We start from the raw sequence: 15,807 nt of genomic DNA on the forward strand, positions 1-15,807 counted from the left end.
AAATAATTAAATAAACTTAATAAACTTAAAAAAAAAAAAACTCTACATTCCATACAGAAATCTCATCTTCTGTGACTCCACTAACTTTATCAGAATGCTTTCTCTAATGAGGTTTTAGTCATGGCCCCAAATACCTTGAGATAAGACCGTTCACTGCCTCTCTTCAAACTCCATGGCATTCCTCCCAGCAACTTACTTGGGTCTATCACCAAAACCAGTCTCAATTCTGGCACCAGAACAACTTTGTGATAAACTTAGTAAAGGGCACGCTCAACTGCCCTGGATATCATCTAAATTCTTCACCTCCTGTACTTTCTTCCGTACCGTTTCAATCTCCTCTCATTCTCTTAGCTGTTATTTTCTTTTTTTTTTTTTTAATTTTTTTTCAACGTTTTTATTTATTTTTGGGACAGAGAGAGACAGAGCATGAACGGGGGAGGGGCAGAGAGAGAGGGAGACACAGAATCGGAAACAGGCTCCAGGCTCTGAGCCATCAGCCCAGAGCCTGATGCTGGGCTCGAACTCACGGACCGCGAGATCGTGACCTGGCTGAAGTCAGACGCTTAACCGACTGTGCCACCCAGGCGCCCCTTAGCTGTTATTTTCAAACCTCCTTACCCATTGTTAACAAACTTTCTTGTATCATCAAGGAATGGTTTTGTTCTGTAGAACGGTTCCTGCATATCCCTACCTTAAATAACATCCAGCTCAGCCTTGCAAACTCTGCTTCCAGTATCGCTCACAGCAGGAGAAGCTACGTATTCCTTCGTATTTCATAGTCCATGGATCTAGGAGAAGATGCCTTCCTAGAGGCACTCTGGCCATTACTCTCATACCATAATGTAAATATTTTTATTTCTATGAAGCATGTAACTTAGCTTGAACCTCCATTAAAAATTCAGGTTGCTAGTATCTATACAACTTCCAATCATTATCTCTTCTCTTCGTCATTGATAATTTGGGGAGCTGGTTGTCAGCTACCTTCTTTATCCTGATTCCTATGGTAATGCTAGGAGATTTTAGTGCACGTGCAGAAAACTCTTCAATAATCTTGAACCACAAGATCTTCAAAACCTCAATCATCCTCACATTTTTCCTGCATTACCCCCCACCCCAAAACTACTGTGGATCTTAGAATCCAATGAAACTATTTAAACTCAGAAACACTAAATTCTAATATGTATCTCAAATTCTGATTACAATAGCTAATTCTGTCAGGTGTCTCATAATCTCACTCCAATTTTACTTGATGTTCACTTGATAATCGATACCAATTCTCGACAGTATGTATCACTGTCTTTGCCTTCCTTCCTTACCCATCCTAAACTCCTATGATTGATCGTCTGACCCACTCCCATATCAACACTCAGATTCCTTTCTAACCCAAATCTCTCGAACATTTATCAGAACCCCAAAACTTTGTTCCATGCCATAATCTGATTTCTCTATATCGAGGCAACTGTGAACAACTTCAGGAAAGTTTGGCGCGCTGCAAACTCATGGCCTCCCACTTCTGCTGGGCTGCTATCATCTTTTTAGTTTTCCTTAGTTCCCATCACTTTTTAACCAATGACCATTTTAAACTTCCTCATTTCCAATCAACATCATATTCAACCTTGGGCCTCCACCCTCGAGAATTTGTCTCAAAAACAACCGCCATCATCTCGGTTTACAGCAGTGAGCTCATTGAGGCTATGCAACATAATTATCTTCAACTTCACAACTTTTTGCTAAAAACTTACTTCGTTTCAACTCTCTCATCAGTTTTCTTCCGGTCTCAAAAATAAACAAGAGTGTCTTTCTGTTTACAAACTCCATCTGTGTATTGAATCCATTCTCCTACCTAATAAGACCTTTCTAACAGTCATCCTCTCCCTTTTTCATATTTTCAACCTATCTTCTCCTAAAGGATCCCTTTCTCCAGTCTACAAACTCATGATGTATTTCGTAGTCGAAAGAGAGAAATCTGCTTTGAGATCATATACCCCCATCCAATATTTCTCCTCCACATTCATAATGCATCGAATTTCTTAGCTCCCGGTCATGTTTCAGGCTACTGCAAGCTGCTTTTTTTCCTTTGCCACCCTTCTGAAGTCATCCGAGATGAGTCACTAATAACTCCTCATTTGCCAAATCTCCTGGGTGTTTTCCAGTTATTATTTTTACTGCTGACGTTATTTCTTCCTGCTTCAAACTCTCTCCTTTTAGCTCTATTCTTCTCACTCTTCCTTCTCTGTGTCTCTTCCTTTATCTACCACTTAATTGTTAATGTTTCCCAGAGTGGAGAAAAAAAATCCTTGGCCTTCATTTCATGGCTTGTTTCTTAGGTTGTTTTCACTTTTATTTTTGTAGCTATTTCCCATTATGAGTGAATTTACTCTCAACGTGCTCTATATAGCCCAAATTTCTATAAGTTTTAAACTTATTTATTTTACTCCCTGCTAGAGTTTTCTCCTTAACTCTCTCAATAATTCCAAAACTGAACTTGTCCCTCACTTAAACTAATTCCTCTCCAAACATTCCTCCCCTTTGTCCCTCACTTAAACTAATTCCTCTCCAAACATTCCTCCCCTTTGATACTCACCTTTGTTAAGGTACTACACGCATCCAGTTACCCAAACTAGAAGGCTCATAGTGTTCCTTGACTCTTTGCTCCCCCTCAACGTCCAAGTCCTATTATTTACCACATATTACTGATTTCAATTGATTAAATCTCTGGTCTTCTTTCTATCTCTCCATCTATTACCTTACTTAGTTCAGGTGCTCAAAGAGGTTTCTGCTGCCCAGAGATAGTTCTGCAAATATCCTTATGCATGCTTTTCTTTCCCACCCCTTTTCTCAACCATCCCATACAGTCTCTAGAGTAATTATTCTAGAGTGAATAAGTATATTATAGCCATCTCCTAATTAAAACTCTTTGAAGTACCTTCATCACTTACAGTCTTAGATCTAAATTCCTTACTAGAACATACAAGTTATCTGTAACAGGGACCATCTCTATCATTCCAGATTTATTTCTTGCGATTCCCTGCCTTGTGGATAATGCTTCAACAGCACTAAAACATGACATGTATTACTTTAGTAATTTTACTTATACATTTCTTTAGAATTCCACTGACATCCTACCTTACCTCTATATAAATCTAAATAATTCCAATTCCCCTTTCAAGTTATAGCCTAGCTGTCTCCTCCATGACATCGCTACATAATGTTTACTACCACCATGTTGCCAAACATTAGTGATTCCTTAGTATGTTGTGCATAGCTTTAAGTAGAGGTAAATACGAGGGGAAAAAAAAGTTAGGTGTGGGAGTAAATTTTTAAATATAAAAGGTATATTTACTAAAATAAAGGCTATGTCTTAATAAAGGGACATTAGGGGCGTCTGGGTGGCTCAGTCGGTTGAGCGTCCGACTTCGGCTCAGGTCGTGATCTCACAGTTTGTGGGTTCAAGCCCCGCAACAGGCTCTGTGCTGACTGCTTGCTCAGAGCCTGGAGCCTGCTTCAGATTCTGTCTCCTTCTCTCTCTGCCCCTCCCCTGCTCACGCTTTGTCTCACTCTGTTTCTCAAAAATAAATAAAATGTAAAAAAAAAAAAAAATTTTTCAAAAAAATAAAGGGACATTAATACAAGGTAACATGATATCCATTCTAAATGTTGGTTTAAAGGTTGACTGTGTTTAAAAATACACAGTGACTCGGAGATCAATTTGTGCTGGTTAGCATAACTGGGTCAGAAGAAAAAGTGTTTTGATTCCTACTATTGGTTAATATTTGTCTCCCGAAACAATATAAAAGTTTAGCAAATATTATTTAAGCCTCTATTCATCTCTTCCAAAGAGACTGCCTTCATAATTTTTCATTTTACAACGTTGGGGTAAAGAGACCAAGGTTCTGATTCTTCACAGACTGGGGAAGCCATGTGGAGTTTACTACATTCATTCTAATCAGATAATTGCAGATTTCATATAGCTAAACTACAATCCACTTGGAGCTATTAACATAATATTTATCCCAGAAGGGGAATTCCTAGACTATTGCAGTAAATGCCACCTTGAAATCTGGGCTGGGAAACTGGACACTTAGAGGGTTGGTGCTAATTTTCTTTTCTCCCCCACCGCCCCCTCCCCCCCGACCCCTGCTTCCTGTCTTCCTTCTTTCCCTCCCTCCTTCCTTTCTTTTTTTCCCACAACTCTCAATAAAGAGATCACATTTCCTTTAAGTGTTCAGTTATTTTGGCTCAAGAAGGTGAGTTGGGGAAAATTTGGAAAATTTAGTTCAAAACCATTCCAGAAGAGAAAGAGATGGATGCAGATTTGAACTCTGTCAAATAGGTAAAAGAAGAACAACGTAGCAAGGGAAATGCGGATATTTCTAAGAACGGATTCCACCTCTGGATATGTAAGTAAGTAAAGTGGAGACTAATAGGAAAAGGAAAAGGTGTCAAGAGAGTGGCGTTCTCTATTGAGATAAAAGAACTAGTAAGGTAAAAGTAGTTCAGTAAAAAATATATACGAGAGAATGATGTGTAGTTCTGGTCCAAGAACAAAGTATGTGAATTAAGAATTAAAAAAAAAATTTTTAATGTTTATTTATTTTTGAGACAGAGAGAGACAGAGCACAAACGGGGGAGGGTCAGAGAGAGAGGGAGACACAGAATCGGAAGCAGGCTCCAGGCTCCGAGCTGTTGGCCCAGAGCCCGACGCGGGGCTTGAACTCACCGACCGTGAGATCATGACCTGAGCCGAAGTCGGATGCTTAACCGACTGAGCCACCCAGCAGTCCCTAAGATTTTAAAGGTAGAACAATTTCACATATGATTCAGAGTATGGCTATGGCAGTGACTGACTAAAGTAGAATTGGGGATAATTCACTACCTCCAATTTGAGATGGCCAAGAAAGAGAGTGGGTGCTGAATAAACCATTCAGGTGAAAACTAACATCATTCTGGCGGATGGCAGGGATTATGAAAAGGAAGACTAAAGCCAGGTGCTAAAATCTTCCGTGAATAAAATGGATTAATCAAGAAGTCACCAGATGATCTATATACAAAGGTACAGAGGTTGAGTTAAAGACAAGATGCCTAGAATATTATGGTAATAAACTCAGGGTAGGGATACATGTATATTTTCAATAATCCCAGAATCTCATAGTGGATTGAAGTGAGGATCAGAAGGACTGAGTAACTCAAAAAGTTAGCAGAGTGAGAACAAATTATCAAAGTCCCTTTAAAAAAAAAGCAAAGGAAGGTGATGTTAAGCTGAAAATTCAGTATAGTGTTTACTATTTCAGTGAAAGAGGCATATGGATTCCATAGGCAAAGATCTTACAGGTAGATGCAATAAATAAAACCGTATTATTCTGGCTCTCAGTTTAGGTAATAGATTCATGGATGTTCATTTTATCATTATGCTTTACAATGTACACACATTCTTTTTTATGTATCAAACTGGTAATGATGAAAGAGAGTATTTTTAAAAGCAACTAAAGAACTTCATTCTTACAAAATCCACCCAATTTATCTAGGAGTACGTGTACATTAGCCTCACACACTGGCATCATTTAAATGATGGCAAATCTTACAGTAGGATATTTGATCACTTGTTTTCTAAAACTGATTTTCCTAACTGTGTTGTACTTTAATATAAACATTAATGATATTGTGTTTCCTGACCATAGACAAAATTATGGCCCAAAAGGCAATTCAGAAATGTATCCTGCTAGGCTAGAGGTCAGAATTTGGGTAAGTATATGACATTAATGACCAACCCAGAGCTGATCAAGAACTGATTCTATGTATGTTGGTTTGTTGAAAGAACAAATAATATAAAGCAATCTGCTTACTAATAATGAAGATAAATAGAATATTAACAAAAACTAATGTGGTACAAGATTTTAACTCACAGTTAAAGGAAGATACTAGAGTAATTAGAATAAGCCTATAATCAGTAATGTCTCGTTCATGGTATCCACTTTAAGGAAGGTCTTGGTCAATTATGAGGAGTTCTGTAACTATTTCTTCACATTTTTATGATGTGAGTGTGTAACCACTGCAACTCCAAAATAGTCAAAAATAATATAGAGCAAAAGTAACAGTAAAACATGTAACAAAAAATAATAATTTAGTATTATAGCAAAATAACAGAAAAGAGGCTGAGAAAATGCAAAACACAATATAATACAGCAATTATCACTATCATATAACAAACTGGAAGGCAGTAAATGTCAATTACATTTACTGAAAGACATCACAAAACTTGAGTCATTAGGTATTTATTGTTGATGTTATCTCTTATGTTTCCTTCCACATTTATCTACATGAATTCAATCCTTAGGAATTTACTCATTAGTTTCAATTATTTTTTCTAAACTTTTAAATTAATAACTCTTAATAAATTAATAGTACAAAAGTGGTCACACATAACCCAAATCACTTTGAAACAACAGAGTGAGTACAGCATATAATCCTTTATCTACACTAGCTGAACCTGCCACATTATCACCGCCATTCTCTTCTCTGTCTGCAGGGACTCAAAATGATGTCACAGAACCAATTCAAATCCCTGAAGCTACATAGAGCCTTGAGAAACTGTAAGCTTTTAGAGACTTTCTTTCCCTTCTCTTTCTAGTTTATCCTTCTTTCTGTTAAATGCCAAGTAACTGATATTTCCCTTCAATATAAGGAGAATGGTGGAAAAGTAGAAATGAATAAGGATTTTCCCCCACACCCAATATTCTCCATGGATCCAGGACTATCTATGACCATTGAGTAGATCACAGCCACCTTGGACAAGGTAACCATAAACTGATCAGTTCAATCTAAGTACTTACAGGACTGATTCCTCAATTGTGGTGAGGGGGAGATGGGGAATCAGATTGTAAGATGTATAAAAATCAATCAGTTCCTTCTATATATATAATTATGAACTCTGCTGAGGAAGGTGGTCAGTTAAATGCAATTAATTTTTTAAAATACTGTTATTCTATCCTTCCAGATAATCAAGAGTTAACTGTAATTTCTGATGAACTAAATTTTTAGAATGATCCAAGAAAGGATACTAGCTCATTAAAGGAAAGCTATATTTTTGACCTCTTACTGCAATTAAAATATTTACATATGCTACATTTTCTACTATTTTATAGTAAGATAATATTTCTATATTTCATTAATAATCATATATGTATATATAAAAAAACAGAAACAGAAGTGAATTCTATCATATCAACAGACAGGCACATGCAATTCTATGAACAGACTCAATTGTAAGAAAAATATACCTGCCATCCCTGTGATGGTGTTCAATGGTCTGACTGTATCTGGAGCGAGGTAGAGTAAGAAACTGACTGCAAGCGTGGCAGAAACAAGAATAAAAATGAGACTCAGGAAAGAAATGAAAAGGTATAGTTTAATTTTAAAAAGTGAGATTCAAAAAAGATAAGCAGATAGTAAGCAAAGCAAATGAAAATTGTTAATAGAAAGCTTGCTCCTTCCTCCCAATGTCCATTGTATATGGCAGTGCTAAAGGTTAAAATAGCTAAGTATTCCAAAACAAACACACCAAAAAAGATAACAAATCAAGATTTAAACCAATCAGATTTCAAAACAAAATCTTATCAATTATCAAACATCTTTAGCACCATCTATAAAATGTCATACAACATAGTTGCTTTCCCTTTTTTTAGGAGGAAAGAGAAGAAAAAAATAATAAAATAACGGAAAGTTTAAGAAGAAAATAATAAAATAATAATAAAACATTCACTGTGTTTTTTTTATATGTTTATAACATACTATTGGCTGTGCTATGTTTCATGCCCCATGACCACTTTACCCATCTGTGGTTGATTCTCTTCTTTCCATAGCGCTAATTTAACCCTTTTATCTTCTTAGAACCTTTCATGCCAAAACTCTTAATTTTGACAGATGATCATTATATTCCAGTTAAAAAAAAAAGAAACAACCTTGAACTCTCTCAACTTCCCTATTTTATCTCTAAATATAGAGTATATATATTTATACCTTCATTTGCCATTTTTTTTTGCACCTAAGGAAGAAACTTCTCTACTTGTAATCCTAACTTCCCACATATCCTTCCATCATTCATGATTGTTTCATGCCTTCCTTTCCTGAATTGCATTTAATCCTAAAAAATAAACCCTTCATTGATCTCGCCTTCCTCTCAAAATATTGCATGTTTCTGACTTTCCTTCACAACATTCGACATCTTAGCCACATCTACAACTCTTGTCACCACTTCATCATGCGTTCATGCTTTAAGCTTACCATGATGTGACTGCAACCTCTACATTTCCCTTGAAGCTATCCTGTGAATGTTACCTGTGAAATCCTAAAAAAATCCTTCAACTTCTTGATCTTCATCATATTACATTTATTTATGGTGTTACACCCTGATTTTCAACCTCTTCTTGACATTCTCTCTTCTCTTGGTTTTTGAAACATGATTATCTGGCTATTAAAAATAGTATTTATAGGGGCACCTGGGTGGCTCAGTTGGTTAAGCATCCGACTTTGGCTCAGGTCATGATCTCGCGGTTTGTGGGTCTGAGCTCCACATTGGCCTCTGTGCCAAGCTTAGAGCCTGGAGCTTGCTTCAGATTCTGTGTCTCCCTCTCTCTCTCTGCCCCTTCCCCATTCTCTCTCTCTCTCTCTTTCTCTCTCTCAAAAATAAAATAAACATTAAAAAATGTTTTTAAATAGTATTTATGTAACACTTAACCATGTAACAAGTACTCCATTAAAGTTTTGTCAACTTTATCTCATTTATTTCTCATAACAACTCTTTGAGGTAGGGTCTAGTATTGCCACAGACCAAACAACTGAGGCTGTGAGTATCTGCCCACAGCCAGATAGTAAGTAGCTGGACTGGGATTCAAACTTAGGTCTTCCTTAAGCCAAAATTCAGGCTCTTATGGCCTGGTCTCCCGTCTAGCTAACTGCTTCTTTACCCATTTCATTTACTGGATTCTCTCTCTCTTTATTCCTTAGAGGCAATGGGTTCCCAAGATGTGTTCCTCAAACTTTATATTCCAACACATTCTTTCTGGATAATATTATTTGCTTTTATAGTTGTAAACTCTCACTTTTTTTAGCTTTCATTTTTCTTTGGGTTTCACAGCACATTCCCAGCTGCTTCCTGGGCTCTCCACATGGCTGCCTGAGTGTCATGTAGATACTTCAGAAAAACACATGTTAATTTTGAGGTTTGAACAAGACACTTGCCTATTTGGACGTCTGGTGCTGCATTTGTGAAATGAGGGGGCTGGAGCAGTGGTTTTTAAACTTTCTTTTTGAACAGAAGATCACTGGTTTTTTTTTTTTTTTTTTTTTTTTTTGAACAGATTTTTATGTAAAACCAGCAATTAGGAATCCAATAAAATCAGAATGACTGGCTGACAAGGGTGTGAGGGGATTAGTCCCTATGCATTCGGCTTCACCCTTAATCTACAACAGCAATCCTTCAGGTACCTCTTTAGAATCTAGGACTCCACGATCTCCCTCTAGCTTCAAATATAGTTAACTCTCCCTTGAAACTTAGTATTCCTCTTCCCGTAATAACTAAGGATTTAAATATTTACTTAATAAACCAACTTTTAAAAATCTCATAATTTGGGGCGCCTGGGTGGCTCAGTCTATTGAGCGTCCGACTTCAGCTCAGGTCATGATCTCGTAGTCTGTGAGTTCAAGCCCTGTGTCGGGCTCTGTGCTGACAGCTTGGAGCCTGGAGCCTGCTTCAATTCTGTGTCTCCCTCTCTCTCTGCCCCTCCCCTGTTCAAGCTCTGTCTCTCTCTCTCTCTTTCAAAAATAAACATTAAAATTTTTTTTTTAAATCTCATAGTTTAACTCCTCCATTTTCCTTATTTTCCCCATTTAATTGATTTATAAACCTTGCTAGTTCTAATGCCTAAATAACTCAGTTTTATCTCTTCTTTTTCTTCTGCCACTACCGTAAATCAGGCTTACCAAGTCTACTGAAATAATCTACCGTTTCCCTTCCTTCAAAACCAACCCTTTCCTGATGTAATCTATTCTTCACTCTGTCTATTTGAAGTATATTTGCAAATTATGCTTCTGATCATGTACAAACTTTGCTCCAAATCCTTCAATGGTTTCACATATCAAATATAAGTATATATATTCCCTTACATGGCATACTAATTAAGTTCTAAACTACCTTCAATCTTCATATCCTATCACTTCCTATCTCCCATACTATAATACTTTATCTAGACACACCAGACCATGGAAGATTCTCTAAATATACCCCCTCCCCCCACTCTCCTGACTCCAAGACTTTGTTAGTGCTCATCACTCTGCAAAGAATGCCATCATTCTCACCATGTCCCCACTTCATGGCCTTTGAAAATTCTACTTGATCTTTAAAGTCCAATTTGCCTTTGAAGCTTTTTTCCAATACTCAAGCAAGTAATTCTCTCTCCAATCTGTTCTAATAATATTATACTTAGGCCTTACAGTCTTCTATGTTTTATAATTAGTTGGTATATTATATAATATAATTAGTTGGGATATATGAGCTGGTATAATTAGTTGGATCTTCTGTTTATCTAGGCCAGGATAATGTCTATTTTAAATCTTTGCACACTCAATCAGTACATTTTGGATTGAATTAAAAAGTAAAAACAGAATTATGCTATTTTCATGGTGAGCCTCCAAAAACAGCAATGGTTCACATAATCATAGAGACATTCTAGAAATGTAAACAGAACATTACAAACTTTTGTAGTATAAGAAAATAAATAAAACAGTATTCAGAAAAGAATTTCCTGGCTCTACAGGGTGGAAATAATACCCAACAGTTGTGATGTTGGGATTTATTGCCTTAAGAACAAATAGATTTTCTCTGAAAATAACTTGACCAATGAAAAGAGGTAAACTTCAAAGCTTATTAAAATTTTCAAATTCATAGAACATATATATTGTCATACAATTTCTTACATTTTCCTCGAGGAGCCTGTGATTAATTTTGCCTCTATAAAGAAAAAGGAAACATTAAGGGAGGACTACCTTTGTCAAACATCAGTTTACTTCCCTTTTTGTGATAGTGAATTTAAATAGCCTGAGGAATACTCATAGTAAGTGTTATTTCTGGGTGTGTCATTGAGGATGTTTCCGGATGATATTAACATTTGAATCAGTGGACCCAGTAGATTGTCCTTCTCAGTCTGAGTGAGCATCATACAATCTGGTGAGAGTCACAGCAAAACAAAGTAGGCAGAAGGAAGAATTCCTCCCTTTTTCCTGCCTCATTTTAGAGCTGGACATGTCTTATCTCTCTCCCTCACACGAGGATTTCCTGGCTTCCCTGGTTCTCAGGCCTTCAGACCTGGACTGAATTATACTATCATTTCATGGGTCTCCAGGGTGCATAGATCAGATGGGAGGACTTTTCAACCTCCTCCATCACTGTGCGAGCCAATTCCTTATTATCTATCTATTCTACTGGTTCTGTTTCTTTGGAGAACTCGGAATGCATACTTTTCTATAGTCATGTTATTCCTCTTAACCTAATCTGGTCATGATCCCCCTTAAGATTCTGTTGAAAACTATAAAAAATGCATGGAAGACTAGTACATAAAATGAACCACACTGTTTTGGTAATAAAATCTACCTAAGATCCAGAGATTTATCTAAGACTCTTTGCCACATCCACTCGGTACAATTTAAAAATATTTCATTTACTCTTCTCAATTAAACCATGCTTACTTTTCTTCCAAGATTAATGGAATTATTAAACCTAAGCAAACACTACTGTCTTGAATACACATAATGAGTTAAGTAATGACTTAAAAAATTATGTTAAAAATTGTAATTCATCCAATCTTTTTGAATTTTTTAAAAAAGTTGAGCAGAGTAAAAGAAAAAAATAGAAAATTAAAAAAATTACTAAATTTTAAAAACTGAAAAAAGGGATTAAGATTCAAAAATCATAATGGAAATTCTCAGTATTGAAAGAATTGAACTGGATTACTGATCCAATTTCTAGACATACTTCGAGTCTTATTAAGAAATAAAATCTTTAAAAACAGAACAAAATTGTATTTATAATGAATTATCCTTCCATCATATCAGATGAGCCTGAAGGTCCCCTTTTAAAAACCACCAAACAAACAGGACTGCAAAAGGAGGAAATAAAATAACTCATTCTGAAATAACCTATAGCTTTTGAAAGCAAAGTTTCCAACAATCTCACCTTAATGCAAAGCTTTCTGTTCTGTGTCTTTTATATTGTTAATGTTTTGCTACTTTGTAGTTCCTAAAATTAATTCAGTATGATCGAGGTATGTTAAAATTTACTCCTGAAGTGTAATAAGTAAAACGTATTATTTTTGCAACGAGAGGTTTTTTTTTCATATACTTTCTCTGTATTTTCAAACTTTCAGAGATATGGTTCCCTCATAGTTGGTAACTAAAAAGACCAAGAAAACAATAGTTATGGGTCAGTTGGACACTTTCTGGTAGCTGGTTGGCTGACAAAAAGTAGAGAAATGGCCTAAGTGTGTGAGGTATCCTAGAGATCCACATAACATGGCATTTTTCTTTTTAGAATATAAATGCACAACAGAAAAACACTTCCGAAATAATATATCTTAGGCCAGTGTTAATAGTATTTTTTGTCATTATCCTAAAAGTATACTGCATAAAATTAAAGGTACCCAATATATTTTGGTCTCCAGGACAGACATAAAAATGAATACTGCAGGATATCTCTGACATGTTACAGAAATATTATCTAGTACTCTATAATTATTCTAATACTAACTTAACTCATGTAAACAAGCTCTTGAAGTGATTTCTAATATGAAAGCCACATAAGTTGTCCCAGGAAAATTATGTTCCTAGTAGTAGTTACCAGGATTTACCAGAGAAACAATGATCCAAAATGTATGGGGGCGAGGGGATGGAGAAGAAGATGAATAATGTTATAATTCATCATTTTAGCTAACAGCCCTGCATCCAAGTTTCTGAGTTACTTGTAAAGAACCTATTTTCTTTTCAACACAGGATAGGATTTTGACTAATGATAACAGAGATGTGCAGAGATATAAAGATCCAATCAAATGTTGATATAGGATTCTTTTTAACACCACCTATAAGGATATGAATACTATATTTCCTCATATCACTTAGTTTAGCCAGACACTATAAATTAATGCCGAATAGTAGTATTTTTCATCCAATATAGCCAATGTAAAAGTCATTATCTTTATGCACAACTTTCCAATATGTCAAGTCTTCATTCACACTGGGTCTTTCTGATATATATATGTGTTCTGCCTCTGTATTTATGCTCTTGCTCTCTCCTGAATAAACCTCTCCGTTTTTCAAGGTCCAACTCATGTTTCTACGCTCTAAAGCTTTTTTTTACAAATACCTGTATTAACTGATTTCTCATATTTCTACTTAATAGGCACATTAAAATGTCACTTGTCTGTAAGCCACAAGATCCTCTAAAATGTTAAAGGTAAGGCACACGTTTTGAGTACAAATATCCAAGTTCAGTATTGCAACCGGAGGTGCTGTGTCATTTAATCTACCCAACAACTCTATGAAGTTGGTACTATGTTCTAATTTTATAGATAAAGAAATCAAGCGTCAAACATGTTAATTTTCCCAAAGTAACACAGCTAGCAAGTAATAAAAAGCCTAAATTCAAACCCAATGCCATTTGGTTCCAAATCCTATAAAAGAAAAGAGTATATTAAATAGAATATTCTGGTCCAGTGCACCAATTATTACTGACAAGAAAAGTTAATGCACTCCTCAAAATGCCTAAATTTTACTTACTATCTCAAAGGAAATTCTCTTTTAGGTTTTTTTAATTAACAGTATTACTGACTGACTCTATAAAATGCTATTCACAAAAATTCACTGCAAGACTTCTAGGGTATTCTTACCTTCTAAACAGTGCATAAAAATTACGATGCCTTCACATGCATTCTATTATTGAAAATCTTTTAGAATATTTAGAATATAAAGGATAAAAAAGAAATCAAGAATCCATTGTTTAATAATGTGATAGGCTACCTAACATGGATAATACTATACTTTTTGATTTTTGATTCCTCATGTTAATAAGTAATTATTACACAGATAACTCAAAGCTAATATATTAGAAAAAGTTTTGTAGTCCTATATAAAAGAAATTCTATTTTACTAATTAAAAAAATTTTAGGGGCGCCTGGGTGGCTCAGTCGGTTAAGCGTCCGACTTCGGCTCAGGTCATGATCTCGCGGTCTGTGGGTTTGAGCCCCGCGTCGGGCTCTGTGCTGACAGCTCAGAGCCTGGAGTCTGCTTCAGATTCTGTGTCTCTCTCTTTCTCTGACCCTCCCCTGTTCATGCTCTCTCTCTCTCTCTCTGTCTCAAAAATAAATAAACATTAAAAAAAATTAAAAAAAAATTTTTAAACATCTCCCAGTTAGAAGTAATTATAATCTGGTAATCTATAGCACTCTAAAGACTTGCTGAAATTTCAGGGATCAAATGCTTCCAAAACCTCTGAATTATTTGAACATTTTGCCAAACTGAAGATTCATAAAGTTATAAAATAAACAAGAAAAATAAAATGACATATCAATTATAACTATATTAACTATATACCAAGGATTGAACAGCAACTTTTTTTTAACATTAATACTATGGCCTTTTGTCTTAAAATATTGATAAATTATTATGTGTTTGATATAATAGTGACAATTTTGTTTGTGAGGATAATTCGAGAGGTTAATTTTACTCTGTTCTTCTCTGCAAGATTTAGACCATATTGTCTTCAGAGAAAATATCAGGTCCATTTCTCCTTAAAGAAAAACTTTACATAAACTTGAAGGATTTAAAGTCATTTCAGACATTTTTTTCTTTTGTCGTGTCCTTAACAATCTTTCAAACAGCAAAGAGTTTATGAACTGCTACATGAATCATTTCCAGAGATTATCAAACTCATTAGAATTCTATAAGGCAACAAAAGTACTCATTCACCCAGCCTAATATGACTCCTTCCAACTCCTAATCATGCCAACAAGGGATCTTTCACTTAGTATTGTACTTGATGTGAAACCATTTCTATAGGCACCATATCTATAATTACCCCTAAAAACACAGATCATGATGAAAAAGTTAAACAAATGAAAAAGAAATAAAATACTACATTAACTTTCATTTGACAACTCATAAAGATATTAATTTAATAACTTCCTACTTCTTAGATCTCAGACACAAAAGCCAATGATTGTTCGCCACTATTGAAGACTATAGATAGACGTTCCCTATCTTTTCTTTTGGAAAAGTGTACTCAACACGATAAAATTATAAGCCCGAATTGACTATAACCCTTGATTTAGACAAAAACAATTAAATTCATAAGTACTGACAATGATAAATATTGGGAACTTCTCATATCAGTTGATTTAAATGTCTTTTTAAAAATCGGTTTAGGATGCACACAAAGCGACTGCTGAGTTTCCTTGTTATTTTATCATAATATTCTCTGAAGAGTAAATTAAGCTTTCTTTCCTAATCCTCATCTCGAACCCATTTGATAGTGTGGGGGAAATATCATAGCATTTTTCACTTTATATATAACCAAACCAAGAATTAGAGGGTTAATCAATTGGCTTAACTTAAAAGCAAACTAGTAGTAATTATCATATGCATTGAAACATATGTCATTTCTAAGTATGTCACATTTAGTGGAGCAAATTCAGAGAATTCCTCCAAATCCAGCAATCAACAACCATAATGCTTTAAGATGCGGAAAAGGTTTACTGAAAGCCATGA

General features: G+C 35.3%; 1 protein-coding gene across 49 annotated transcripts in view; it reads right to left on the bottom strand.

The window, feature by feature from the left end:
• The window catches only part of RIMS2 (regulating synaptic membrane exocytosis 2), a 614,335-nt gene that overhangs the window by 212,808 nt on the left and 385,720 nt on the right, over positions 1–15,807 (bottom strand). For 31 of the 49 annotated variants that reach the window (XM_086695440.1, XM_086695433.1, XM_086695420.1 and 28 more), the window contains one exon: positions 7,278–7,343. The exons of the other annotated variants lie outside the window; for them this stretch is intronic. In XM_086695440.1, the coding sequence (XP_086551566.1) occupies positions 7,278–7,343 (66 nt within the window). The remainder of the gene's footprint in view (positions 1–7,277; positions 7,344–15,807) is intronic. 49 annotated transcript variants of the gene reach the window in all.

The sequence above is a fragment of the Puma concolor genome, chromosome F2, assembly GCF_028749965.1.
Source record: "Puma concolor isolate L17-30 chromosome F2, mPumCon1.1.hap2, whole genome shotgun sequence".
NCBI lineage: Eukaryota > Metazoa > Chordata > Mammalia > Carnivora > Felidae > Puma > Puma concolor.